The sequence below is a fragment of the Lepidothrix coronata genome, unplaced genomic scaffold (assembly GCF_001604755.1).
Source record: "Lepidothrix coronata isolate B3197 unplaced genomic scaffold, Lepidothrix_coronata-1.0 Scaffold16, whole genome shotgun sequence".
Classification (NCBI taxonomy): domain Eukaryota; kingdom Metazoa; phylum Chordata; class Aves; order Passeriformes; family Pipridae; genus Lepidothrix; species Lepidothrix coronata.
Window position 1 is genome coordinate 6,814,255 of NW_016690196.1, and position 26,617 is coordinate 6,840,871.

Consider the following 26,617-nt stretch of genomic DNA (forward strand, 5'->3'; position numbering starts at 1 on the left):
AACCTCACTAACCAGGGATGCTAAGTGCCTAACCCAGTCTAGGCTTATTATGTGTAATGTGTGCCAGCAGGGAGATGGTAGGATGGGAATAAAGCACTGCCTGAGAAACAGGACAAAACGAGAAATTAAAAAAAAAATCACAGAACAGGAAATTACAAGGTTGGATTATTTTATTTAAAACCCTACAGAAGCACTTCCATTTCTGGCAGTTACTAGTAAATTCTCTTCTACAAGTGCTGATTCTCAAAGGCACAAAATGGCTACCAAGCTCTGATGCATTGGAGAGGCAGGCAGATCTTCTCAAAGCCCAAGCACCCAGATCTGAAGTTGTATGCTACTTGCTTGCAGAAAAAGAGATACCTACGTACCTATGGTTTTGTGGAGGTAGGATTCCTTTGGTCCTGTAAGTCAGGGTGGAGGAGGAAACATCTTTAGTGCAGCTCTGCAAACACATAAAATCTTAAGGTTGCAATTCCTCAAGAGTACTCTTCAGTTGAGGTTGGTGTCCCTTCATCTTATGGCTGAGTCACAGGAGCCAAGAAAGTGGCATGTCTGCAACCACAGGGGTCCTCTTCAAAAGGAGAACAAACTGTCTTCCTGCATCAGGCTGGGTGGTCTTGACTGTGTTTTGGGTAAGATGGCACCACCTTGAGCTCTGTTTGACCTGATTTTCAAGTGCAAGTGTGCTGTGATTTCTGGTTTGTCTCCTGTCCCCCTCAATTTGCAGAGAAAAATCTTCCCTACAATGAGGCTTGGAGACAGTAAACAAGAACAACATTTTGAAATGCTGATCCTCACTCTTGGAGGCACAGTGGTGAGAGGAGGAAGCACTCCTTGCAGGGGAGTCATTTGGTCAGCAGGGAGAATTCTTGACTGCAATCACATCGTCCAGCAGGCGTAAATAAGAGCAATCAGCAACGCCATGGCCACAGCAAGGGCAGCATTCTTGCGATTTTCCTTGCGAAGCGCACTCAGTTCTTTCTCTGGGAAACAAACAAAAGCCTTGCCTGTGAAGGTTCATCATGTTGCAGCCACATCCACTTTCAAAACTCTCTTAAAAGCACAAAGCTACCTTGGCCATGGGCAACATTTTGGGAGCGGTATGCAAAGCTGCCAATTATAGGATGTGATAAACAGGAAGTAAACTAGCGGGAACCCTTTCATTTGCTAACTCCCATCCTGACACTTGTGCTTGGGAATACTTCAGTGCCAGACCAGTTTCTGTTTGCAAATGACATTGCTGTAGGCCTCTACTAAGGACAGAGTTTGTCATTAGAATAATTGTTTGTTCCCTAAAAGAATGAAGGAGACAGAGGGCTAAGAGCTATTTCTAATATCTTCTAGAGGTAACAGCCTGGTAGCTTTTTCTAGCGTTAAAATTTACTTAAATACAATTGTGGCTGCCTTTGAATGTTGCAGAATGTGGGTTTCCTTGTGCTTCGGAAGGATGAGTGTGGAACAGGTCTGAGCGCAGACACTCATTCTGTTGGGGTCCGAAGCTTTTTAGAGACAAGTTGCTATTCCTTGCCCTGGTTTACAGAACCACCACAGATACACAGAGATGAAGGAAGTGGCTACTGCAAGTATGGAGCCTTCTGATCTCCATTTCATTTCTGTTTCCTTTACAAAAGATGAGAACTCCAGTCTGGCTAGTTTGGTTCCACAAAACTTTACAGCACTACAGCACTAAACACTGCATGGTTGAACAGCAGTAATTGTTTGGCAGGGCAAGGTTGGGTGGGGCCTGTCTCCAGAGTTGGACTGCTTTTGCTGCTGAGTTCATCTGCAGTAACTGCACAAGTTACTGCCTCTACAGTTTGCACAAGCAGCCTCCAGCAGTTCCTAAACTGGTATTGTTACCAAAAGAGACTCTTAGCTGTTCTTTCTGCCCCCATTCTTCATGTAATGCAAGCATTCTCATGCAACTGCAGAACAACCTGCTTAAATCTGCAAGGCCCCAGAGGAGGTGACACGGGCAGGAGGTCACATAACCCCACACACAGCAGTGCCAGCCTGAAGTGATGGAGCAATGCCATCGTCAGCAGCTGCAGTTCATGACCTCAAGTGTGTCAGCTGGAATAAGTAAAGATTTAATCAGAGGCCATAGCAGTGATCTAAAAAGACTCTGTGCACATGCACTGTGTGTTCTGTTCCAGAAGGAGCAGCCATCACCATTAGGTGAGGCTGTTGCTGCTGTCTGAGCTGCTGTCAGACTACTTTGCTGCCAGTGCTGGCTGACTGCTGGCTGGTGAAAGAGTGGCAGTGATGTGTAGAGTCTTCTGTTGTCTCTAGTGGTAGCTCCTCAGGGAACAGCTTTCAATCTATTTAAAGTAATGGCTACTCTTCTGGAAACAGTCCTTTAACAGGAGTTATAATTAAAAAGTTGCTGGCTTTCCACTCTCCAGGCCTTAAAGTACTGTCAAGCAGGTAACACACTGATCAACACTAGGAGTCTGAAGATGTGCAAAGCAGCATTCCTGGTGGAATGGACATGCTGTCAAGTTGTGGTAGATCGGAGGGACTCTCATTTTAATTGTCTACAGCAGGACTTGCAGCAAGGAAAGACCCTGGCTCTCTAGAGCTGCAGGGAGCACATCAGTGTGAATCCCTATGGTCCTGTGCTGAGTGGCCCCAGAAACTGATGCAGTAAGAACCTTCCCCAAGGAAGGTATAGTTTGCAACACTCCTGAAAGCACTTGCCAGCTTGCTTAGCAAGCTTCTATTAAAAAAAAAAAAAAAGGGAAAAAAATTAAAAAGGGGGGGAAGAAATGTTAAAAGCTACTCAAGCTGATCTGTTAGCTATGATTATCTAAAGACTAGTAATTTGGGGTATGTGAAAGGGACATTTTACCCCCTTCATTAGCTGATGCTTATTTTTTTTCCCCTATGGTAGCACAGCTCAAGCAGGAGGATACAGACTCATAATATGCTGACTACATTTCCCTCAGTCTAGCTCCCTTTGGCTGAACTTAAATTCAAAGGCAGAAGTCAGAGGTGGCAGGAGCGTGAAGACAAAGCTAAGCTGTAGCACTGATCCCATCCAGCCCAGAGGGACCATTTTTAATGAAGCTCTTACCATAGTTGTCAGCTTTGGTCATTAGTAAGTTTCTCTCTCTCTCCAGTGACTTTCTGTAATGAGAAGAGGAGTTCATTACCTGCGAGGCACAACACAGCCTATTTCTTTGCTTACATGATGGAAGAGAGACTGTCCCACTGCTGGGGATATCTGCTCACAGAATGAGCCCCTCACCCTTCACTGTGGAGTGATGACAGTTTAGAAACACCCAGTTGGGCAAGAGAAGTGATGCAGCATTTTAGATTATTTTTTTGCCTTCCCTGAAACTGCTTCCTGTCTCTTCTTTCAGGACAGTGTCAGTGTTCCTGAAGCAGCTACAAAGGGGTCTGTGTGTCAGAGAGCTCCTACTCTAGTTCCCCCAGGTGGGGTAGGAAGTTCTGACATAGGGCAGGGTCCCCAAGTGCTCTCTGCAGAATCCTGCACCTCCAGCACACTGGCATAGTGCTGCAACAGTAATTCTTCTCACTGATAGAAGCCGGGATCCCTGTGTTGGGAGGTATCCAATTTACACAAATTGGTAAACTCAAGGAAACAAGCTGAATCCAAGCTCAGTAGCAACCAGTTAAGCAACCTGTTATTATGATGAAAACTCATGATAATAACAGGCCAACCATCCCTTGTCTTAAACTGCACAAGATGATTAATTAATACACAGTTTAAAATATAAATGCAAAACAAAATTCCTGAAAGCAGCAGCATTTCCATTCTGGCAGTGCAGACACAGTCACTCCTTTCAGACTATGAACATCAATACACATGCACTAACAAATTATCTCCTGGTTCAGAGAAGGCAGTAAGTGTAACAGAGTTTGTTGTTCCCCTTGGGGCAGAGCAAGAACTTGTAGGAGGAAAGAAATCCAAATCTATTTGTACAGCTAGTTAAGTAAGGGATGGCAAGAAAGCAAACTACAGCAGAGCAGCAGGAAAGGATAGGACTCTTAAATACAGCTGGGGAAAGGCAAGGGGGAGAGCAGCCAGGAGGAAGTGAGAAGACATTTACCAACATGACTGAGCTGCTACTTAGAAACTTGCCTTGTGAAGAGAGTCAAGGGAAGAAGCTTTGAGAATGAGACATGAAGAAACCATGACAACTGAACTTCAAAGTGGGAAAGCAGAGCTCTCCTTTGTGTACTGTGCACCGAATCAATAATTTTCGTCACAGTATGTACCTTCCTTCAGGGTTTTTCAAATGGTCTGGAATAGGGCAACTGAAGTTCTGTTTCTATCTCCATACAAGCTGTAAAATTCAGAAAAGGCCCCAGGAATCTCTATTTCTAATTCTTTGCTCTAGGCCCTATATTTCAGAAAGAAACCATCATCTTTTCCATCCTGTCAAGTTATCACAACTGTAGGTTTGGTTGTTGGCCATCTAAGTACCAGATAAAGAATACACACAGTAAACAAGAAGAATTTACGCCTAGAAAAGGACTGATGAGATGAAGAGCTAAAGAGATGAGGGACAGGACCCTGTCTAAATATGGATGGAGATCCAAAACCCCAGTAAAGGAGCAGGGAGGGGAGAATGCAAATGAGAGTTTAACAAAGAAGTTAAACTGAGGCTGATAAATATCAGGGTATGGAGACATCACCACTGCTAGGATCATTTCTAATGGGTTCTGTTTGACAGCATTGTAGAGCAAACACCAGGATCAACAGAACCACTCCCTGGGTCTATAACTGAGCTTCCTGGCCTTTTTTGCTAGGAGCAGAGCAGTAGGATGCTGGTCACAGAGTCACAAAATATTCTGAATTAGAAGGAACTGACAAGGATCATCAAGTCCAACTCTTAAGGGAATGGCCCCTACGGGGATCAAACCCATGACCCTGGTGTTAACAGCTCCAAGCTCTCACCAACTGAGCTAATCTCAGGTGACTGAAAAAATATCCTCAAACTGAGAGATTTGAGAATCAGCTGGAAGACTTAGAATCTCTTGCTTCACACTCAAGAGAAAGCAGGTTGTGCCTCTGTCTGCTACAAAATCCAGGCCAAAGTCCTTGCTTGAATCCCAGCTCTAGAAGCCAACAGTTGCTACCTCTACGGCAGTGACAGATTTCAGGGGGATTGTCCCTCTTAGCTTTCCCAAGAAAAGCCAGTGTGTCAATGCATCCCTACATCCAGACACACGTGCAACATAGGCACAGGAAATCTCCCTCAGCCCCTTCTGCAGTTGCATCCCAGCCTGGTTTGGCCCTCAGTAGTAGCTGCTGCACATCTCCCCTGACTGAACTCGTGCAGCTTTGGCAAGGCTTGAGCAACAGCGTGCAGCAAACCTTTGCCAGACTCACAGAGCTGCCTCCTAGCAGGCCAGGAGTCAGATCTGCAAATTAAGTGGCAAGTTTTGGGCACTGCTTGTATGGTTGTGGTGCAGGTTGGAGTCAGGCTGTTAACAAGATAAAGCTCTCTCCATATATCACTGAACTTCTCACACAGCAAGTTCCCCAAGTAAACTCCAAGCTGGGGGAAGAGAGTCTTGTCATGGGGAACCACAGACTCCCATCCTTTCAAGAGCCCTTGCTCAGTACTACAGCAGGGTGACAGGTAGCTGAAGTGCACAGCCACAGCTGTGGAAGGAGGTGGTCATCACTACCTTCCTTCAGGGCTGAGCTTCTCCCTGCGCAGCTTAAGATCCACCTCTTCCATGCTCTGTCTGCAGCGTGCCAGCTTCTCCTCCAGTCCATCGATCTGAAAAACATCACACCAGTCACCATCATTTCCTGCCTCAGCTAACACCGATCCATCCCCACGCAGATGAGAAGGGTGGCAGCTCAGCCACTCCACCTTCTTCCTGCCCTAATCAAGGGAGGAGCCCCAGCTCTGTGTAGAGCTCACAGCACAGAAAGCCCTTCACCTCCCAGATCAGCCTGTATTATACCCCAGGCAACTATGACATCTTAATGCCAGACACAGCCAAGCCAGCCCTGCTGCTGCCAGTTGTGTGGCTGGCCAGCACCTTTCTGCTAGGATCTGGTCCTGTTCCAGCCTGTTCTAGTTTCTTTGCATGTGGGTCCATAAGCAAAGATGTGATCTAAGGCATCTTTAGGCAATTAAGAAGAAAAAAACCAGACTGGCCTAGGCTAAAGCCTGAGGTACAAGGTCTTGATTTACCATTGTGAATGGATGCAGAAGTTCATGGGATGTGCCTACGAAGCACCCTCAGCTGTCTAGTTGGGTGAAAAGGGGGAAAAAGGGGAAAGAAACACTGATACCTACCATCTTTTACCCAACTAAATCTACAACAGCAACAGTGGTCTGCAGAGTATGCTCAAGAAAGCATTCAACCCTGCCTCCACACCTTCCACTTGCACCAAATTTTGGCAGCAACATGTTCCCATGCAGAAGAACACTGGTCATCTCCTTGTGTCTCCTCATCAAGCATCCTAACAGCTACCCTCCTCCTGTGTCTTCCTGTGGAGGGGAGTAACTGTGGCTAAGCACAGGAGGGGTGATCTACTTGTGTGCAAAGGGATTGCCCAGGAGGGAATCCTACCGTGGGCAACAGTTCTGGGAATCATTCCTCTCTTCTGCCTGGCAACCAGAGCATAGACATCTTTAGGAAAGCTTTCTTTCAAGCTTGCTGCCAGCAGGGAAACAGTGGGACTAATCAGATAATATGAACACAACAACCTAGCCTGAAAGCAAACAGCCTTGGTGCCCTGAGATGGCAATGACCTCACTTTTTAGCTACTTAGCGCAACACTCCTGCTGTGCCTGGTTCTCCAGGGAAGGCCAGGGCTGGCTAGATGGAAGGCAGCACAGCCTCTCTGTGGTGGGAGCCTTAACACACTAGAGACTGAGAGGCAGCACAGTCCCAGGAAAAGTACTGAGGTGGAATAAGCTGCCTGGACATAAGCTGCTCTGAGGTGGCTCAGAGCACAAACACTCCCATAAACAGTGATAAGGGAAACAAAATCAAAGGTAGTGATCCCTAATTATTGTTGCTTTGGGGATCAGCTCTGTCCAGAGCTCATTAGCAATTCACACCTTCTGCTCAGGAAAGGCAGGCAAGCATCATAAATAAGCAGGACGTGAGAAGAGGCTTGACGCAAAACGGGGAACAAAACAGACCATAAAAAGAAGTTTAGCCAGTCAGCTGAATAGTCTCACTGCAAGGAGCACAGCAGAGCTGGGCAGGAGGACACATATAACAAGGCTCAAGTAAGTCTTTTATTTACCAGATAGCAATTTCAAAGTCCTGTGTTATTAGGCAACTCTGCTAGGGCCATTGAGATGCCAAGCTCCCCAGAGGCACCTGCACAGCTTCTCCTGAGCCCAAGGGGAGCACCAAAGCACATCACCTGATCCAGAGCACATGGAACGGCACTTCTGTGTTTGGCAATGCTTGGGTTTGCCTGGATGGGGAAATGGATATTTTTGAATCATGTTAGCTGAAAATGCATTTGGTCAGGGCAAAGATAACTGTTCTCCTCCATTTCCAGCTGTGCCAGTTAGGAATGTTAATTCCAGCTGCTCATCAGTAGTCATCCACTACAGGTCAGTCAGCATGATGCTTCAGGGCCAAGTAAGGGCTTTGCCCAGGTCAACTCTGACCACAGTTATCAGCAAGTTAAATTAATGGCAGAGTGCAGCAGAGTAGAGGTGGGGTGTCCATCCAGTCCAGTTTAAGAACTACCATCACCTTCACCAGCTCCTACCACTTAAAAATGACTGTCTCTGCTCCCTTAGATATTGGAAACCCTCACATGCACACACAGCAAGGGATGCTCCAGTATGTGTTATCTGGCTACTCCTTAGCCAGTAAATTTATTACAATGCACCATGCCTTCCTGGGAAATACATTTAAAAATAATGTTAAATAATAACAATTTAATGAGAGCTTTAGTCAGCTGCCAACCCCATCACTAAATTAATCCATGCCACTGCACTCCTCTCCTCCAGAACTGCTCCTCCTGGGCAGTCTGCAGTTGCTCTCACTAGGACATTCTCTGCCCATACTTCCCTCATTTCATGACACTCAACAAGAGGATACTCCACCCAACTCTGTCAACGCTTTTACTTTCTGCTGACTAAAAATCTCCAGATTCCACAAAATACTTTAAAAGTTTCAACTGGTGTTACTGCTCTTAAATCAAAACCAAAGTTTGGGTCCCCTGCTGGAGAGCAATAATTTGCTAATAAACCACATGCCCTAGAACTGCACCATCAGCTTTGCTGAGCTGAGGGCACAAGGGACAGAAAATAATCAGAAAAAAAAAAAAGAAGTAAGGAAGGAGAAACAGACTGCTGAATGAACAAAATACTTTTCCTTCAGAATCTCTCTATTTCTGCTCTTCCAGCTAGTCTAGGGAATTAGGGGTTGTAAGAAAGGATAGAGTGAGGATTCACAGATGTTATCCATTCACCATGCCTCAGTTTCCCCACTTATAAACTGGGACAATACCATCTGCCTCCTGAAGGTAGCTCATTTGCACTAGAAGCCTCAGACAATGCCGCTACCTCACTTGGGATTTGGGATCAGTTCCTGCAAGCCAGGAGTCTCTCGGCAGCTCAGTCATCCAAATAATTCTTCACTGCAGGACAAAGGAAAGGCAGAAATAGAAAATAAGCACAGGGAAAAATCAGACTAATGCCTGGGATTTACTGATTACTCTCTGGGCTGCTCAGGAAACTCCCAGGGGAGCATAGTCTGTAAAACTGTAGCACAAGAAAATCTGTTGAGCTTTGGCATAATTCCCTATGCAGCTCTCCAGGAGAGCAATCCTAAAAGCAGGGGCTCACCTGAGCTAGCTGTGGATGGAAAGCTTTCCCTCCTACTAACTAATACAGGAGGTTAGTTGGGGTATGTACCTAGGCATACTGGAAGCCCACAGGAAAAGAAAGAGCCAAGCTCGCTTAGCTGACCCATCCCTGCACTTCACACCACCTTATTATTTTAGTGGCAAGCTCAGCACAGTGTCTCATAAGTTGCAACGACGAAGCCTTCCTCCCTCTAGCTCTCCTTTCCATGAAGGGAATCCTCTGGGACAGAGCTGAAATGCAGCACTCAGAAAGCTCACATGACAACTCATCGTGGTTCACAGCCGGTAGCAGGGACGCAGGCCTTCACTCACAGCAACATCTATAAGTAAGTGCCAGTTAAAAGAGGTGAGTGAAATGGGTGCTTCACATCCAGGCAGAGCTGCCCTTCTGAAGCTCATCATTAGACACTCCACAAAGTCAGGTCCCAGCAGCTTTGGATGCACACAGAGATCTAAGACCAGATGCCTCCTTTGCTCCACAGGTATGACAAGGCACTGGGCTATTTTTGTTGAATTCTGGCAATACTCGCTCACAACCTGGAAACCTTTTTAAGCCAGAGGGACCTGGAATGGATTTCAATCCAAACTGACTTATATGCTGATTACAAATATCATTTGTGGGGACCATCTTGGGCAGGGAGCCCAAAATGGCTCACATAAAGGCAAAGAGAGAAGAGAAAAAGAAGCAGCTTTGCTTACAGAGTTGAGCTGGATCCCATTTAATACATTTTGTAATGAATTAATAAAATCTTTCTTTCCAGCAGAAAGGCTAAAAGCGCTTTTCAAGAACTGGCATCCACCCTCTGCTTTTATGAATTCCCTAATTAAGATACTGGCAAAGAGCCATATCACACATACGCTGACATCCAACAGCATTAGGTAATGAGGTTTTCATCTTGTGACCCTCATAAAACAGATCAAAGCCAACTGAAGAGGTAGGGGCAAATGCAAAAACCCTTGTCTGAGCAGTCTTTACATGCCTTATCACCTGCCAGCATACCTGAGCCATTCTTTTCACAGAAGAATTAACGGTTCCTTCATCCACAAATTTGGCTGGATTATTATCAGTCCAGCAGAAACAAGCTTTGTTTAAATTCAAGTGCTAACTTGCAGTTCATGTACACACTTCCATTTTCTCCACGCTCCTGGAATCATTTTGCATGCTGGCAAATAATTTCACACATGCTCTACCCACAGTGTGCTTGGAAATATTTATCAGACAAGCTACTACACAGCAGAGGATGATCCTCCAGCAAACTCTAAGATAAATTTTGCAGAACAACCCTCTGCATTGCTAAAGGAGAAAAGGCTGGATCCTACCTGCATCTCTTCCTTCAGCCTTGGAGAGACTATCCCATAAGCATATTCTGCCTCAGCTCAGACCAGTGCTTTTTGAAAAATTCTGTAAGAACAGCTTTACTGAGTAAAAACTATGTTGGCCTTTTCCCTATTCTTTATGCTCTTCCATAGTCATTAGGAACTGCCCTGTCAGAAGCAGCAATACACAAAGTAACAATACGTTCTCTGAACACACACCTGACATTTTACAGCTTTGGCACTGTCTGAGTGCAGGGTGTTCTCTTTGCATTTAATGCACTGTACTGCTTCCGTTATTTTTTTTTCAGTTGTTGTCTGATCCACAAGTATATTTTTAAGGGTTACAACATCCTCTGAAAGGGAGTTTCACAGCACAGCCACAGGTTATGGGAAGAACCCCTTCTGTTTGTTCTGAGCTAGTCAGCTGCTTGTTTCATTTGACAGCCCTAATTTTTTATTGACAGTGAAGGTTCATTCTTTGTTTAAAGTTACAAATAGCATGCAGAGGATATAGACCTATATTGGGTCCCCTTGCAGTTGTGTTTTCAAGCTTAAAAGGACCTGGAATGCTTGGCAGAATCTTGCATAAAAGTTTTCCACACCTTTGATCATCCTTGTCATCACTCTCTTAAGTTCTTTCCATTTTCATTATTTTGCTACAAAATGGACCAGTCTTCTCAGTTTCATTTGCCTCACGAGTTTCCTCAAGAGAGTTCTGTGCAGCTCAGCATTGTCAGTAGGGCTGCCTGTTGAAAGACTAGAGAGCTATAGGAAAGAAGTGAGGTGAGTTTAAACCACCACAACATTACGGAGATCCATTTATATTGGTTTAAACCAGATCATATTAATTACACCTGCAATTTGTAAGTGCAAGCCAATGTGATAGGAAAATTGCATTCATTTAGCATCATGACTTCAGTTAAACAAGCATGACTCTGCCTAGATGAGGCCTTTCAAAACTACCATGTATAATGTCATATTAAAACTCATTTGGAAAGTTTTCTGTACAATCATTAACAGCTCAGAAGGTAATACTGAACAGAATAAAAGTTTAAATTATGAAATCAATATCTTGGTTGTCATGCATTCTGATACCTGAAACACAGCTCTCTTCCTCTGGCTTAAAGGGATTTTGTTTTCTTCCTCCCTAACTGCTATTCAGTACCTTTGTCATCACTGCAAGTGGAAAGAATTTTATCTTTTAGCAGTATCTTTGCACTGAGAGGTTTTCACCTGTAACACACCAAAAAAGAGTAGTTCTACAGTCCTTTCAAAACTAGTGTGTTCCATCATGACAACTTCTAAAAAAACCCCCCAAAACCTAAAGCAGCTACAAGTCCCCAGACACTTTGCAAGAATTTTCTCTGGCAGCTAAAATCAGTCTCTTTTCATTCTGTGACCAAGAGATCCCTGACAGGCTCAACCTTTTTACCATCTCTCTTTTTGTAAGGTAGACCCTACTACTTCAGCTCCCCTTGTCTACCATATCTCAAACAACAACCACCAAAAAAGCATTTCAACTCCCTGCTAGGCTCACCGAAGGGAAGCTTGGACAGTCAGCACACTCTCCTCTGGACTCCCTTTGGTGGTTATATTTGGGCTAGAGTGTCTAGAAATGTCTGTGTCTCTAATGAAAGCCTAACCAATGAAACAGACAAGAAAACTACTATAAACTGAACTCCCAATCATATGACATAGTAGGATGAGAGGGAATCTCAACAGCATTCTCAAAGGTGGGTGCCAAGAGGATGGTGCCAGACTCCTTTCAGTGGTGCCTAGCGACAGGAGGACGAGCAATGGCCATAAACTGAAGCCCAAGAAGTTCTCTTTACACTGAGGGTGGCAGAAAACTGGACCAGGCTGCCCAGGGAAGTTTGGTTCTCCCTCTCTGGAGACATTCAAAACCCACCTGGCCATGTTCCTGTATAACCTGCTGTAAGTAACCCTGCCTTGGCAGGGGGATTGGACTAGATGATCTCCAGAGGTCCCTTCCAACCCTAACGATTCTGTGACATTCACCTTTAGGTTAATGGCTGATGACATAAACACTACAAGCCCCAAATCCTTTACCTGGCCTTTCTACTCTGGTTATTTTGGTCTGCTATGCATAATCTCACCCGAAAGGCTTCAGGACAGAAAGGTGACCAGTGAAGTTCAATGGTTCATCGATTCTGCCCCATCTCAGCCATTTGGGATGAGCTTTCATGCCTTTGCTGTCCCCAAAGTATCCACAACCCCCAGATTTGAACTACAGGCTCTCCAATGCCTCCTCGGAGTCACTGTTCAGCGCAGGAGCCAGAACAACATATGCTTCGGAGAGACCTTAACTAACACGACTCAGACTGTTAACACAAATGTAAACCTTCAACAAAGCTTACCAGCAGCCCTCCTGCCACTCAGCAGATTACAGAATCATGGAATCACAGAATGGGTCAGAGTGGAAGGGACCACCGTGTGTCATCTGGTCCAACCTAAGGTCATCCTAGAGCACATAGCACAGGACTGCATCCAGACAGTTCTTGAGTATCTCCGGTGAGGGAGACAAAACACCCAAGTGCAACAATAAAAAGGCATTTTTACAAGGGAGGCGTGTTATTGAAAAACAGCCTTTCCCCCTCCTCCTCGCTGTGATTTACAGGCCCCTCACATGCTGGTTCACCACCGGGCTCCTCACAAGAAGCAGGAGCTGCCCGCGTCCCGCACACGGCTGACTCCCACCGCCGCAAGGCCCACACGGCGCTGGGGTCGCAGCAGCGGGCACAGCCCCACCGCCGCTCACGGCACTGGCTCCAGGGCTCGGCGGGAGCAGGGACACCAAGCGCCATCGCTCACGGCCCGGCGGTGAGGACGAGGACGGTGCTCGGTGCTCCCGCTCCCGACCCGGCCGGGCCCCCGCCCCCCCCTCACCTCCCGGGCCACGCTCGGCCCCGCGCGCCGCCTGCCCATGGTCCGGCCCGGCCCGGCCGCGCATGCGCAGGCCTCGGTGATGGGCCGCGCTGGGCGGGGAGGGGAGCGAGCGCCATCTTGGTGAGGGCGCTGCTGCCCGGGCCCTCCATCGTAGCCGCTGGGCCTGGCCCTGGGATCCCTCTTGGCGTGGTCTGGACACAATCGGGAGCGAGTGGCAACCGGAGCGGTGCCTCCTGCGTTGTGTCGGTGCTGCCCGGAGGCTGCTGTGCCCGTTCCAGTGGTGATGGATGAGGGATGGTTGGAGGAGGACGAGCAGGCCGGAAAGCTGAGGTGGGACCTATTGGTCCTACCTCGTCCTGCCTCTCCACCCCTCAGAAACCCCTGCTCCCTCGGGCGGGGGGTCTGTAGGGTGCTATCTGTCCTGTCTGTCCCAGAGGGCAGATCCGAACTGATCATCTGGTTTTCCCCCAAAGGGAGTCAGTGCAATCCTGCTCCTGGCCTGCACTGGGCAGGACACTCCAGCCCAGCTCTTCTATTGCTGGGGGTCAGGGCTCACCTAGAAAGAAGGCAATTTTGGGAACACCAGGCAAACCCAGCACAGCTGCTTTGCTGCATGTTAGGATCACTGAGAATTTTTTTCTGGACATCAGGAGGAATTTTTTCATGGAACGGGTTGCTAAACACGGGAACGGGCTGCCCAGGGAGATGATGGAGTCACTCTCTCTGGAGGTATTTAAGGAAAGACTGAATGTGGCATTTAGTGCCAAGTTCTAGTTGACGTGGTGGTGATCAGTCACGGGTTGGACTCAATAATCTCAGAGGTCTTTTCCAACCTAAATAATTCTGTAATTCTGTGATTAAGGCTGTCCTTGGGACTTCCTACTCAAACATCAGCTTTATGTTAAAGCATCTGAGGAAAAGTGGGCTTTGTGATCTACCAGCAGACAGCACTTTGTGCATGCTAGCCAGTTCATTGCAAGATGCTTATCACAATGTTACATATGCATGGAAGCTCTTGTTCTGTCCCAAGAAAGCTTTTTATGAAACACTGCTATCTGGTATTTAAAAAAGAAACAACCAACCAACCAGAAAAAAACAACCAGCCAAGAACTACTGAAATGCATTTGTCTTCAGGGTAGGAAATGATTGCTACATGACAAAGAACAGCAGATCTATTTGCTGACCAAAAAATAGAAGGCTGGGCAGCAGCAGCATTTATTAGACACACAGACTGAATTTTCATTTTGACTAAATAGCCTCTGCTGACTGAAATTTTGCTAGGATGGCAGGAGTGCAGATGCCTGTCATAGAAAGAGTGATATTTCTGATACCTAATTAGTCTGTTTCATTTTTCTTTCAAACAACAGCCCCCTGCATTTTTACTACATGAGGTAGTATGTGTTGGTAACAGCATCAATCTCATTTTATGTCTGGAGAAAATGAGGGACAGCTGTACTGTTTTCTGCTTCCCAGTCTGGTACTTGACTCCATGATACAGAGCCTATACTGCTGAACCTAAAGGAGCCAGAACTCCCACCTCCAAGGTGAGACACAGATAACTGCTTTCCAAGCAGAAGCAGCTCAGTCAGAAGGCAGTAAAGAAGCTGAGGAGGAACCACCCAGCAGCTCCGGAAAAGCACAGCGTCAGGGGGAGGGAGAAAATGAAAAAGAATGAGAATGTTATTTTTTCCCCTCTTAGAAGACTTGCTTAGGGAGTGTAAATACAATCTAAAAATGCATACAGGTTTGAAGAAAGCCATCTGTTATGGTTTGCAATGGGCTGAAATAGCCATCAGTTCAGCAGAAAGCATTTTCTCCTTTACAAAGGTGAATATTGATTCAGGGCAGGACTGTCAATTCTCACATATACACTTCTCCTCAGAGACAAACATACACCATTTTCAGGGCAGATGACTGTGACCTTTGTTGTTACATCTTTTGGGAAGACAGAAAAGGGGAACTGGTTCCTCTCTCACCAAGAAGCCACCATTCCCACTGTTGCAAGCAGCAATTTTCAATTCTCATGTTACTCCTCCTGGCACTCCTAAATCCATCAAGCTGGTAAGTTCATTATGCCTGTTATGTGGTCTTGGGTCTCCTGGTTCTGCCCTCAGCTGACAGCTTCTCTTCATTCTTCCCTGTGTTGTATCTTAATTTCCTTTGTAATGTCATTCAGGTCATCTGCATGCTAATGCAAGAAAGAACAACTGTTCTTTTTCCTCAGCAAATTTGTAATATTTTCCTTCTTGAAACCTGAGGAAAAGAGATGGAACTTTTTCACATGCAATGTCATCAGCTTCTGTATTTTAGAATAACCACAGACATGAGTATGAATTTGAAGTACTCCATATCAAGCTGACTTGATGGCTGCTGACTGGCCAAGCACATATCTAAGCTGGAAATCAGAAGTTTCTAGCTGTGAGAGCAATCATATTATGGAACACATCTCCTGCCAGAGGGGTAAGAGGAAAAGAGTGGAATAGTTTTTAGTAATCTCTTGAATGGGATAGTCTAACAGAAAGCCTGTAAGAGGAAGGTGTAGGATGTGATGACATACAGGTGAACACCAAATAACATATCCAGTACTGAGATTGGATTAAAGTCCTGGTAAGATTGCTCAGGGTCTCTGATTAGGCTGTCCCTGCACTGGGGGTCACATCCCTGCAGCCAAAATGGGTGATGAAGTGATGTTAGAAACTAAAAATACACAAGTGTCAGTCTGAAAGGAAAATTCAGAAGACACTCCACCTACATGCCCAGAGGCAGGATGGGGTACCCTGCTGCCACCCAAGCAGATGTTTGCTTTATTTTGTGCTTAAGGAGTGCCAGGGATGCTGCCACCTCCTACCTGCTACACTGCTCATTGACTGATGGTTAGGAAGGTTTCCCTCCTCTTTGTAACCAAACTGAGCTTGTTGCATCTTGACCTATTCTCAGCATACATGGGGAGGAATTGATCTGCATCTTCTAACAACCTTAGGTATTTGAGGTTCATCATCATATTCCCTCTTCTCTTTTCTTCCTACTCGACTAAATCCTCTCAACCCTATGTGTTTTGCACCTATTATATACCATTTGTTACCTTTCTGCAGTCCAAACCTAGACTAATCCTCTTTAACTTGGGGGTATGAAGAAAGAAAAAATTACCCCCTGTGCAAGACCGATATGTTGTTGTCTTAAACACTGTCAAAATCATAGAAAGACTTTTTGTCAAACTGCAAGGAAAAAACTGCTTGTCTGTGACCACCGAAACACCCTCCCCTCCCAACACCCCCCCCCATATGCTTCCTGACTGTAATTTAGACTGTGATGGGAACTTGAGATAAGATTATTGTCTAATTATTTCAGGTCTAAGAAGAAGTAAACAAGGCTGAGTGGAGGAGGAGAAGGGTTTTGGGCGTGTGATAACGAAATCTCTCCACACAAAACACTACTAACTCCCCCCTCCAGGAAGGCCGCATACACTCAGGACATTCACGTGAGAGGCAGCTGAGAAGGGGTCATAAAACATCAAAGACCCTCAAAGTGCCATCCAGACTCATTCCTGAGGCCTTCTACCACCAAAGGACTGCACTGTGATCCAAGTGATGCAACTAATCCAGAGTCTGTCTCAAGAGACTGTAAAGCTTGCCCAGGGGAGGTGCCTGGGCATCTCCTGAACGTGTATTAATCCACTGGACTCTATGTTTTGCGGGACCCTCACCACCAAGAAGACCAGAAGAACCAGACCGGCAAGATGCCACTGGGTTCCACAGAGTGGTGATACGTTTTCTATTTAATGTCCATCACTCTCTTTCTTCCCTCCCCCCACCCCTTTTTTCCTATTTCTTTCTGTCTCTCTCTCTGCCTCACATGTACTGTTGAATAAAATCCATACTATTGACTTCGGCATATAGTCTTGTTTGCACCTTAATTTGGGCAGAGGCATTTCTAATAATTTTAATATCTGGATCATGACACCCCCTTTGTCTTATAGGCAGTGTGCCCTAGTAATACAGCCAAGAAGGAAATTTGCCTTTTAATGCAATACCTTCTCAATGGCAATTCATAATCAGTTCATGGTCCTGTAACTCCTCAATGCATTTCCTCAGTGCTGAGGTCTAGGCACTTTTTTTCTTTACTGGTGCATTTAATTTCTTCCCCTTCTCAGTTCAGTATTTTCACCAGTTTTATGAAATTTTAGATTGCTGATTGTGAGCTATTTCTCCAATTTGTCAAGATAATTTTTTTTTTTCCTGTCGTGCCTTCAGTCTTGCCTGCTCTTCTAGACTTGGGGCCAACTATGCATTTTATAAACACACTTTATTTCATCATCTGAGTCATTGGGGAAGCTAGTTGATAGATCTGGCCAGGCAGCCCTGGGACTGATCTCTGTAAGTCCTCTTGGTCTGATAGCAAACTACTGATAAGTAGTTGCAGAGCGCATATCCATGACAAATATCATACAGGATTGTTTCAGAAAGCCTTACTACACATCAGGATAGCCTTCACTGCTGGGCTTACTCTCTCCGCTATTCCAGTTACTGTGGCAAAGAAAGTTAGACAGTTTTACATGATTTGTTCTTGGCTTTCTTTCTGCTGGCTTTTTCTTATCGCCTGATTATCTTTAAGTGATAACAAATTGATTATTTAATAATTTGTTCCACATTCACTGAGGAGATGGAAAGATAATCACTGAGGACTAAAGAATCAAAGTTTTCAGGAAGATTTAGGGACACTTGCTGATTTTTATCAGGGCAGTACTGACTTTGAGGGTAATTTAATAGAACAGACATTAAGTCTTCACTAGTAATTAAGTCTTTACTAGTAAATTAAAAAACATCAGGAAACGTTCCTAGAATACAAACTCAATCGTCAGAAGTAAGTGTCAGCACACCCCTGGCATGGTTTGACTTGGTCCCACTAGGACTGTCCCAGAAAATTTCCAGGCATGATTTGGGAGCTGTAAGCACAGGACCATTCCCAATAGGCTTTTTCGTAAGGTCACTGTTTCAGAGGTGAAGAAAGTTTAGTAATAGCGGTGTGAGGCGTTTGGTGCTAGTTTACAAGGTGTGTCTTGGAGAATGTTCCTGGGCACTCCTGATTTACTACCTTCCTACCTCTTTTTGCCTTCTCCATCTGTAAGATTCACTGTGCTTTGTAAGCACAAATGAATCAGTCCACTGACAAGTCTGAGAGGAAGCTGAGGCCAGACATCTCACTTTATAGATGTTAGGCAGTATCTGACCCTGTCCGGGCTAGCACTGAATCAGGGACCTGACCTCTTATCCTTGGCTATACCATGGGAAGCAGCCCTTCATCTCCCAAGCATGTCGTCCTCCAGCTTGTCAGACAATGTGTCATGGACCATAAGCCAGGAGGGACCTTCCAGGGACCTTCTGAGAACAGGTTTCCCCAGCATAGAGGATGTCCACCTGTATCCCAATGCCATGTCTCCTCTCTTCTCCCGGCTCTGCTGTACCACATGCAGCTGGTCATAGGGATCACAGAAGGAAGGAAGTCACTGCATCATGTCAATGTCTGCAGGGGAAAGCGGAGGTGAAAGACTGTATACTTGCACCTGTGAAGAGATGGAGGGAAGCATCTTACTGCTGAGGGCAGCCAAAGATGAGCATTTCCTGGGACAGGACAACTCCCAGCATAAAGGAATAAGCAGAAAATGCTACCACTGTAGAGGCTGTGTGTTGACCTCCTGGAGAAAAAAAACCCCTGAGTGCAAGGGAGGCAGACAACAAGCTGAGAGGTGCCCTGAGCTAGAACTGTGGAATGGAGCGTTATTATCCCACCACTTTTCTCCTGGAGGACCAGGAGGGATATAAATTCCCTCTTTTCTCCCCAGGCACTATAAGCAGGGATGAAATTGCGTCTTGCGATGATGACCAGGGGACACAATTCCAGTGCAGACATGTCTGCCCCTAGGGGGGACAACTGCAGAATTAAATGCCACCAGGGAGCAGAAAAGCAGCAGAAAGCATTGTCAGATTTCAGTCGTCTGAAAGGTGCTCCTGTAGGGTGGGGTGTTTTTTTATTTCTGGGAAGATTGAGAAGCCAGTGGACTGTGTCTTCAGTTTGCGTGCATCATGTTCTCTGCTCCTACCTTGATGGGCTTCACACAGATTCTGGGAACAGCTTGAGATGATAGAATTAATTAAATGAAATTAATCAAAACAACCTACCCGGAGATAAAACTGGCATCGGTGAAATGCAGAGTTGGGCCAAGAAGGGATTCTGTACTCAGGGCTAATGCCTGCTCTCATCAATAGATTCTGTTTGGATGAAATCCCATGTCATACACGCCTCAGTCAAAGATGAGGGGCTCTGAGGAGTTGTGTGCCTCATGCAAGATCACGTCTGTCCACGCAGTGTGGTAATTGCAGTGGGAACAGATGGAGCCCTGCTTTTCACAGAGCCAGGCACAGCGTGTAATCACAGATCTTGCTTTGATGCTGAATGAAGCTGAACTCCAAATCGTGCTGTGTTAGTGTGGAGGAAGCAGGAGAACTGGAGCAATGGCTTTTAGAGATGTAATCTAAGAGAAACCCATGGGTCTAGTGGGTGTGTCTGCAAACCTGGGAACAGAGGTACAGATTTGCCCAAATGAACTACTGAAAATTGGAGATTCCCCTCTGCTTTAGTCTCTGCCTCTTTCCCCAGCACATGTCAGCCCAAGTTTTCTTATGCCAGGTGCCAGCTTGGAGGCATTTTTTTGGGCCTGTCCCAGTCATTTATGTTCTTTGCTTTATGAAAGCATTGCTGTCCTCCCAAAACCACCTGTGTCAACTTGAGGGTCTATGAAACTCTGTGGGCATGATTTTTATCTATTGAGCAAGGATAAAAGCACGGTTACAAGAAAAAATATCTGTTCAAGAGTGGTCAGATATATTGTGGGGATGGGTCCATTATAAATATCTGAGAACAGAAAGAGAGACCCAAGCAACTTTATGAAGTGCTGTGTTATTGGGGCCACAACCCCGTGGCTGGGTTTATTCTGCAACCAGCAGAGGTACATCCATCACAGAGACGGGAAGCGTGATGCAGTACAGGGTCCCAGTGGTTGCCTGGGAAGTCACAGGGAGCTGTGTATTTCTGAATCAGGGCATGGCTGAGTGGAACAGCATGTCCTGCTTTTAACATTTGGCAAATATCAGGGGAAGGAAAACGTGGCCATCGCAGTTCCGCCAGACAAGTTCACTTATGACCTGCATGTGGGGTCTTGCAGAGTCTCTTGAGGAGACCCCCGTGGACTTCCCTGCCAGTTCAAAATTGGATGACTGGCTTTATAGCAATGTTTTGACTTGGGTGCCTCAGCTATGTTCAGAACCTGAGCCCTTTCTTGGAGATTTATCCCCTTAAATAGGCTTCAGGAAGCCAGAAAGTACTTATTTAGCAAATATGCTGCAGACATTTAGGGTGGCGAGGTTGGCCTGCTGACACAGAGCTCACACACTGCATTTGTGGTCCTATGGTGGGACAGCTGGTTTCTAGTTCAGTCGTCTGTTGACCACAGTCTCCATTCCTGCCCTGGTCACCCTGTTTTCATTTGCTCTACCTCCTTGCCTGGCTGTTAGGAGATAATGGGCTGGTGCCCAATTCTCTTCTGTTTCCATTTTGACTTTTCCACTCAATTTCTGTGTGGCCTTCCCCCATCTCCTTGTTGCAGGGGCATTAAGATCTCCAGTTTCAGTTGACTGTGCTGTAAAGACATGAGGAAGCTGAACCACATCTGCTGTTTGTCAAAAGGACCATGTACTCTCCTCTATGCAGATCCCATGGGGAACTTGTCCTACAAGGTTCCAGGTGCTGTTAGAGTAGCTGAAGTGCTCAAGGATTCTGTAGCCTTGCTGACAAAGGCAGGAGAAGCCAAATCTGTGTCTCCTCCCACATCGTCTCTACTGCAGGCCTGTCATGTGGCGGACAGGCTGCTGAGTGCCGTGGCTTATCCAAACAGAGCTGTCACTTGTTATGAGAGAGGACAGCCATGTAAATGTATTCCCTGGCTCATACACCTTGCTGTGCAGTCAGGCTGAGTCCATCCCCATCTGCAGGGACAGTGAGGGACTTGCCCTCTAATGTGTCCTGTGGTTTTTTGTATGGTTAGATGCTCCTTGAAAAGAAAGTGCCTAGTATTTATGCTAAGCACTGTTCTTCCCAGTCACCCTCCTGCTTCAAAGCCCCTCTTGTTTATGTAAGTGTTCGTACTTGTGGGCAGGCCCCAGTGCTCCTGGGATGATATGGTTGACCCTTTGCTTCTTATTTTCCCCAGGGTAATGAGGACAGAGGGTACTTGGGGCTCCCTGAGGAAGGAAAAGAAAGGAGTTTGCTCCTACACAAAGATGTCTGCAAATGGGAGATGACAGCCCTGTGCATCCCTGCATGCTCTTGTCTTGTTTAGGTAGAAAGAGAGTGATTAGATCCTTCCAGGTCTCTGCTGAGCTCCAAGGGAACGTGCGGCTCACTGCCTCTGATCAAGAGGCTAGTAGGGAGTCTGAAAATAGCATTATTTCTCCTGCTATCATTTCTGCTTTCTCAAATGACTTACTGGGTGATTGGTGGAGACAAATGCTCCAGAAATGGGAACCTGGCAAGGAATCTGAATGCCCCCAAGTCTGAGATGACCAAAGAGCTGAAATCAGACAGACAGACACATGCGCACATCATTAGCCGCTAGCCTGCATGTGAAATGAATTGAGATTTCCTGAGCTGGGATCCAGCTGGCGCCCTAATGAAGACTTCCCCTTGTTCTTGCAAGCAGACAGTAAAAACCAACTCAGATACACACCCATCTTCCCCAGCCATTTCTGTTATATAAGTAGTCCGGGTCTTGATCAGTGTTTCTTTGATTATCTCTGTGTGCCCACATAAATATACTGTGTGTGTGTTCACACAAAATCCATCTATTTATCCACCCCACAAACCGTTTCACTGGGAGACAGCATGGTCCCCTGCATTTTTTATGGCTCTGCTTAGGTTGGAAACAATCCAAAGGTCAAACACTGTACTGTATCTCCAGTCACCTTGCCAGTCAGCACAGAGCATGGGTCTCTGATACTTTCTGAATCTCCGGATTGCCCACAGGGCACTAAATTACAGCTATTACACTGCAATTCGCTGTACAATTTTATTCTTTGATACACTACCTGCCTTTGTCTGTCTGCATAGCAGCGAGAACAGTATGCATTATTTACCAGGCTAAGTACACTGCTGCTGCTAGTGTTGGGAGAAAAAAAAAAAAGATAAGAGAACAAGAACAGGCTTGAAATATAAAAAGATGGCACAAATACAGCTTCCTGGGAAATGGTTTCACAGTTATGTAAAACTTTCTGAGATTTTGCAGTCCCTGCAGAGAGGTGTGTCCATGGCCTCCTAAAACTCTTCAGGAAGAACAGAGGTACTGGGGTAGATGGGAAGTCCAGTCTGGTCAGTGCCCTGGCTTCAGGAGGACCCCATGGCAAGCATTGTGCCTATTGGGAAAGGGGAATGAAAAGCAAATGATGAGGAGAGCAGGATGCCATTCCCCTCCACATGGGATACTCCAGGGCCTTAAATTGGTCTGTATTCCTTCTGTTTTGGCCAGAAATCCTTGTGGACACCAGAAAGACATTCCTTTATTACTTCAGTTCATATATACCATCCTTTCCCCAGCCTAACCATGATTTGTGTTCCTTCTAGGTTGTCCCTTTGAACCTGGAACCTACTGAGGCAGGGATCTGGGAATCAAATCAGTTCCAGAAGATTTCCATTTAGTGCAGAGATCATCAAAAAGATCACAGTCCTCTACTTTGGCAGCCTGAGAAAGACAGGTGGTAGCTGGGTTTTGTTGCCCTCTGTTGACTGCTGTGTCCTTTGGGCTTCCTTCCAGAGCAAGAGTCTGGCTGTAAGGCAGCTTTTGGAACGTGCCTGAGTGGAGCTGGCTGGGTGATGCTGTCCCTGGCTGATGTGCTGAGAGACAGCTCCAGACTTCTCTGCAACGTAAACAGCTGGTGGAGGTGACAAGGCAGAGACAGACAAACCCTGGCAGGGGGGCAGAAGTGAGTGGCAAAATCAAGGCCAGCCCAGAGAGGGAGAGTTTGGGAGAAGTAGGCTTGCTGTTTCCATCTGGTGAGAAGAGGTGGGATGTGCATGGTGACTCACTTGTTGCTTTCCTTCCCAAATGCCCTGCAGATGTTCCTTTCATTTCCCCCTCGTCAGCTGGCAGCAATAGCCTGACCACCTTGCTGTGGCTCTGGTTTAGGCATTACACAGAGCAATGGTAAGACAGCGCTTTATCCATCAGGTTGTGTGTACACTGGGTGCTAATCTTGCAGGGAGAGTGAAAGCAGCTGTGCGCAAGCTTCCTGAAGGCAGAGCTGACTGGAGTCATGCACTCAGACCAGCTCCTAGTCTTTTATTTGTTGAGATAAGCTACGGACAAAGTGGTTTTAAATCTAGTCTGTGGTCAGGGAAATGTTTGCTCACTGGCTGAATGTCATGAGGCAAATGGAGAGAGGAGAGAGAGTTGGGGCTCTGATTATTGCAGTGCTGGTTGAAGCAACATTGGCCTGTATTGCAGCAGTCAGAGCTCTGATTGTTTCCACTCTCCCCAGTGACTGGGGTCTTATTCACTTTCTCTCCATCTCCTTTCCATCTGACATGGCTTCATTACTGCTCAGCAATACAAAGTAGATTGCAGGTTGCTTTCTCTGTTTGGCCCCAAAAGCAGTCCTTACAGGAGATGGATTTCTGATTGAAATCCTCCATGTCAATTGATTCTGAGATACTTTCTACATAGCGTGAAGACACCTGTGTAATTGCTAGCAAGAGAGGGCTGTGGTTGCATGAAGCTCAGGCTCCCACTCCCTTCCTTTCTCTGGCACTGTAACACTGTCCCCATTTCAGAGATGCTTTGCACCCCCTTAGGGTTTTGCAGGCTCCTGAAGTGGGAGCATCAGAGCAGCACATGGAGGAGTGTCCCTAATCCTCTCCCTTCAACAAGCAAGACTACTAGCTGTGCCTCCCTGGATAGACATCTTCCTGACATCAGTGCTGAGAAGTTTTTCCCTGTTTCCTGCTGAGGTGAACCAGTTCTGGGTGAATCCCAAAGACTGTTTTTCTGAAACACAAGGCTTCAATTGTCTTCCTGTCCCTTGTAGGGAGCTGGGCTCAGGCTGTGGGCTGCACTGGGCAATATTGCCCTTCCTTGGGTCTGAGCAGTGCTGACTGTGGGAATAGGAATTGAACCCATGCTTGGATGAGATACTTACAGCTCCCTTTCCGAGAGCCCATTCTAGCCAGCCTCTCAGCATTTCTTCAAGGTTGACAGTATATTTTTTTAGCTCAGTCAAAATATGTTCAAATATGGGAACCCTTAGGAGACCAGGTGAACCTATGCATACAGGTTAAATAAAATCTAAAGATTGGACAGGGTTCTATTTACAAGCTGTGCTGGAGGAGTCCAGGAGCATCCTTTTTGTTGCTGGTTCTGGAGGCTGTTCTGGCAGAGCAATGTGGATATAGTCCAAGAGACTTTTTAGCTCAGCGGAGGGGCAGTTCAGGTGCAGTTTGATGTGCTCCTGCCTTGTTTCAAGGGCAGCGTGTCAACCATCAGGATGCCGGTGTGACAGGGGACTTCCCTTTGCTGTGACATTTTCCTTCTGGGTGCAGCAGGGGCTGTGGCTGTGCAAAGCAGGCAAATAACCTTATTACCTTCTCCTCTCAGAGTGTCTGTCTGATGAATGTAAAGAAGTTAAACATCAGCACCCTTTTCTCTATTCTGTCCTTCATCTGATGCTTTTGCTTGTGTCTCAGACCTGAGGAAAGATTTAAGTGTCCAAAAGCTCATCTGTCTTATCCAGTTAGAGTAATTGGAAAAATTATTCTCCTGCCTTACATATTAGGGATAAAGCAGCTGTCCTGGTTGGGCTCATTCCTCTCCCAGGAAAAATATTATGCCTCTATGCTCTTCTGATGATACAGCTGTCTGTGCTGCCCAGGTTGTGTCTCACAGCCATTGCCTTGGCTGTGAATGCGGTGTTGGCAGGCAGAAGGGAGACCAGGGCGTGGAAGGAAGAAGTGAGGGAAAGAGGCTGCGGCACAAGGCATGCATTTTCTTTTCTGATTTGGGATTCGAGCTGTGTGTGGCACATGCAAGTGTGCTTTGAATGCTTTTTGATAACTTTACAAAAGAACTTCACTGTTTCCAGATTTCACAACCTGGAAAGAGAAAGAAATTAGCCAAATTACTTAGCTCCAATCTCCAATGGCCAGTCCTTGAAATGATATCAAGCATGTTGCTTTAGAAGTGCTGGCAGGGTTTGGAAGAGGATGGAGAAGTGCCATGAAACAGGGGAAGAAATCTATAGGGGAAAAGAGACAGACAGAACCATTTTGTGTACCAGCTGCTGCTAAGACTGACAAACATGGCTTAGCCATATTTTGCTCTCAGGTGGAGAGTACTCCGGTATTTTCCACACATGTTCATCTCTGCAGTTTAACTCAGAGGAGAGTGCTTTGTCTTGGCTGACATGTAGCCAGCAAACACCATGCCCTCACTCGCACTGGCAGATGCTCTTTTGAAGGCTTTATGGATAAACTGACATGTATCTTACTAAAACATGTTGAGACCTTTGCCCTGAGCACCAGTCTCTAATGTATTAAGGCTGCTGTAAATTCTTTTAAAGAAAGACCCAAGCTGGGACTGGAGATGTTGAAAGTGTGAGGTCCCAGAGCACTCCTGCCACTTTGATCCTGTGAGACGGGTTGCTTCCCATGTGGGGAATTTTGAAAATGGAGGTCAGATGGTTTCTTCCCTGAAAAAACATGCTGTTCCTATGCTTCACTTTTTAGACTCTGGAGGTCTTTGCCAGCAGCAGAGCTTTTAGTGGATTAGAGACAAGGAGCCCAGGAAGGGATCCCAGTTCTCCTGGGATTTCCCACATGCATTTTCCATACTTCCCATAGGAGTGCACTGAAGGCAGCACTTTCCTGTGTGGGCTGTCCTGACTTTGGGCAGCCTGGCAGCTGACAGTTTTGTCCAAGTCCTCTGCATCCAGTGGTAACCCAGTGTGTGGGCAAGAAAGAGACGGTGTGATGGAGAATACAGCTTTTGGCAACCCTAACTCTGTGTTGAGCCTGCCTGCTTTTTTTTTTGGCAGCGCTGAGGGACTATGGGAAGTAGTGGAGCATGTGAGTGAACTGATGTCAAGGTGAAAAAGAGGGACAGGGAGAGCAGTGGCTGTGAAGTCCTTGGCTCTGTCCTTCCCCACCACGGGGGCAGAGGGTCCCCTGTGGAAAAGAGGGTGCTGCAGAGCCTAGCTGCAGGAGTCCTCAACAGCCAGGCCCAGGTGCCTTTCCCTGGAGGAGCCTGGGGCATGGCTTGGGCATACTGTGTCCTTGTCTCTGCTGAGGAAAACGCTTTTTTCCCAGCTGGCATATGTTTGGCATATGAAGGCAGCAGGTACGCCAGCTGAGGTAAGACCCACTCCAAGAACGGTGTTGAGGCAATGCTCCTTCCAACTTCAAACATGTTCAACAGGAGACCTGACTTTAAAATTAGCAAGAATGGGTCTTTTTTATGGCTTCACT

The 26,617-nt window shown here is 46.3% G+C and overlaps 1 protein-coding gene across 4 annotated transcripts; it reads right to left on the reverse strand.

The window, feature by feature from the left end:
* Window positions 1–152: 152 nt before the first annotated feature.
* On the reverse strand, window positions 153–13,122 carry CCDC167 (coiled-coil domain containing 167). 4 transcript variants are annotated; one of them, XM_017806727.1, is made up of 4 exons: window positions 13,058–13,114; window positions 5,665–5,759; window positions 3,077–3,129; window positions 153–983 (listed from the first exon to the last, which is right to left on the reverse strand). In XM_017806727.1, exons 1-4 carry the CDS (start codon window positions 13,094–13,096, stop codon window positions 880–882), a joined length of 291 nt encoding a protein of 96 aa, XP_017662216.1. In that variant the 5' UTR covers window positions 13,097–13,114; the 3' UTR covers window positions 153–879. The 4 variants fall into 4 exon arrangements, with proteins under 4 accessions (XP_017662216.1, XP_017662214.1, XP_017662218.1 ...); XM_017806725.1 differs by lacking the exon at window positions 13,058–13,114 and adding an exon at window positions 8,537–8,605; XM_017806729.1 differs by lacking the exon at window positions 13,058–13,114 and adding an exon at window positions 8,476–8,578.
* Window positions 13,123–26,617: the final 13,495 nt, after the last annotated feature.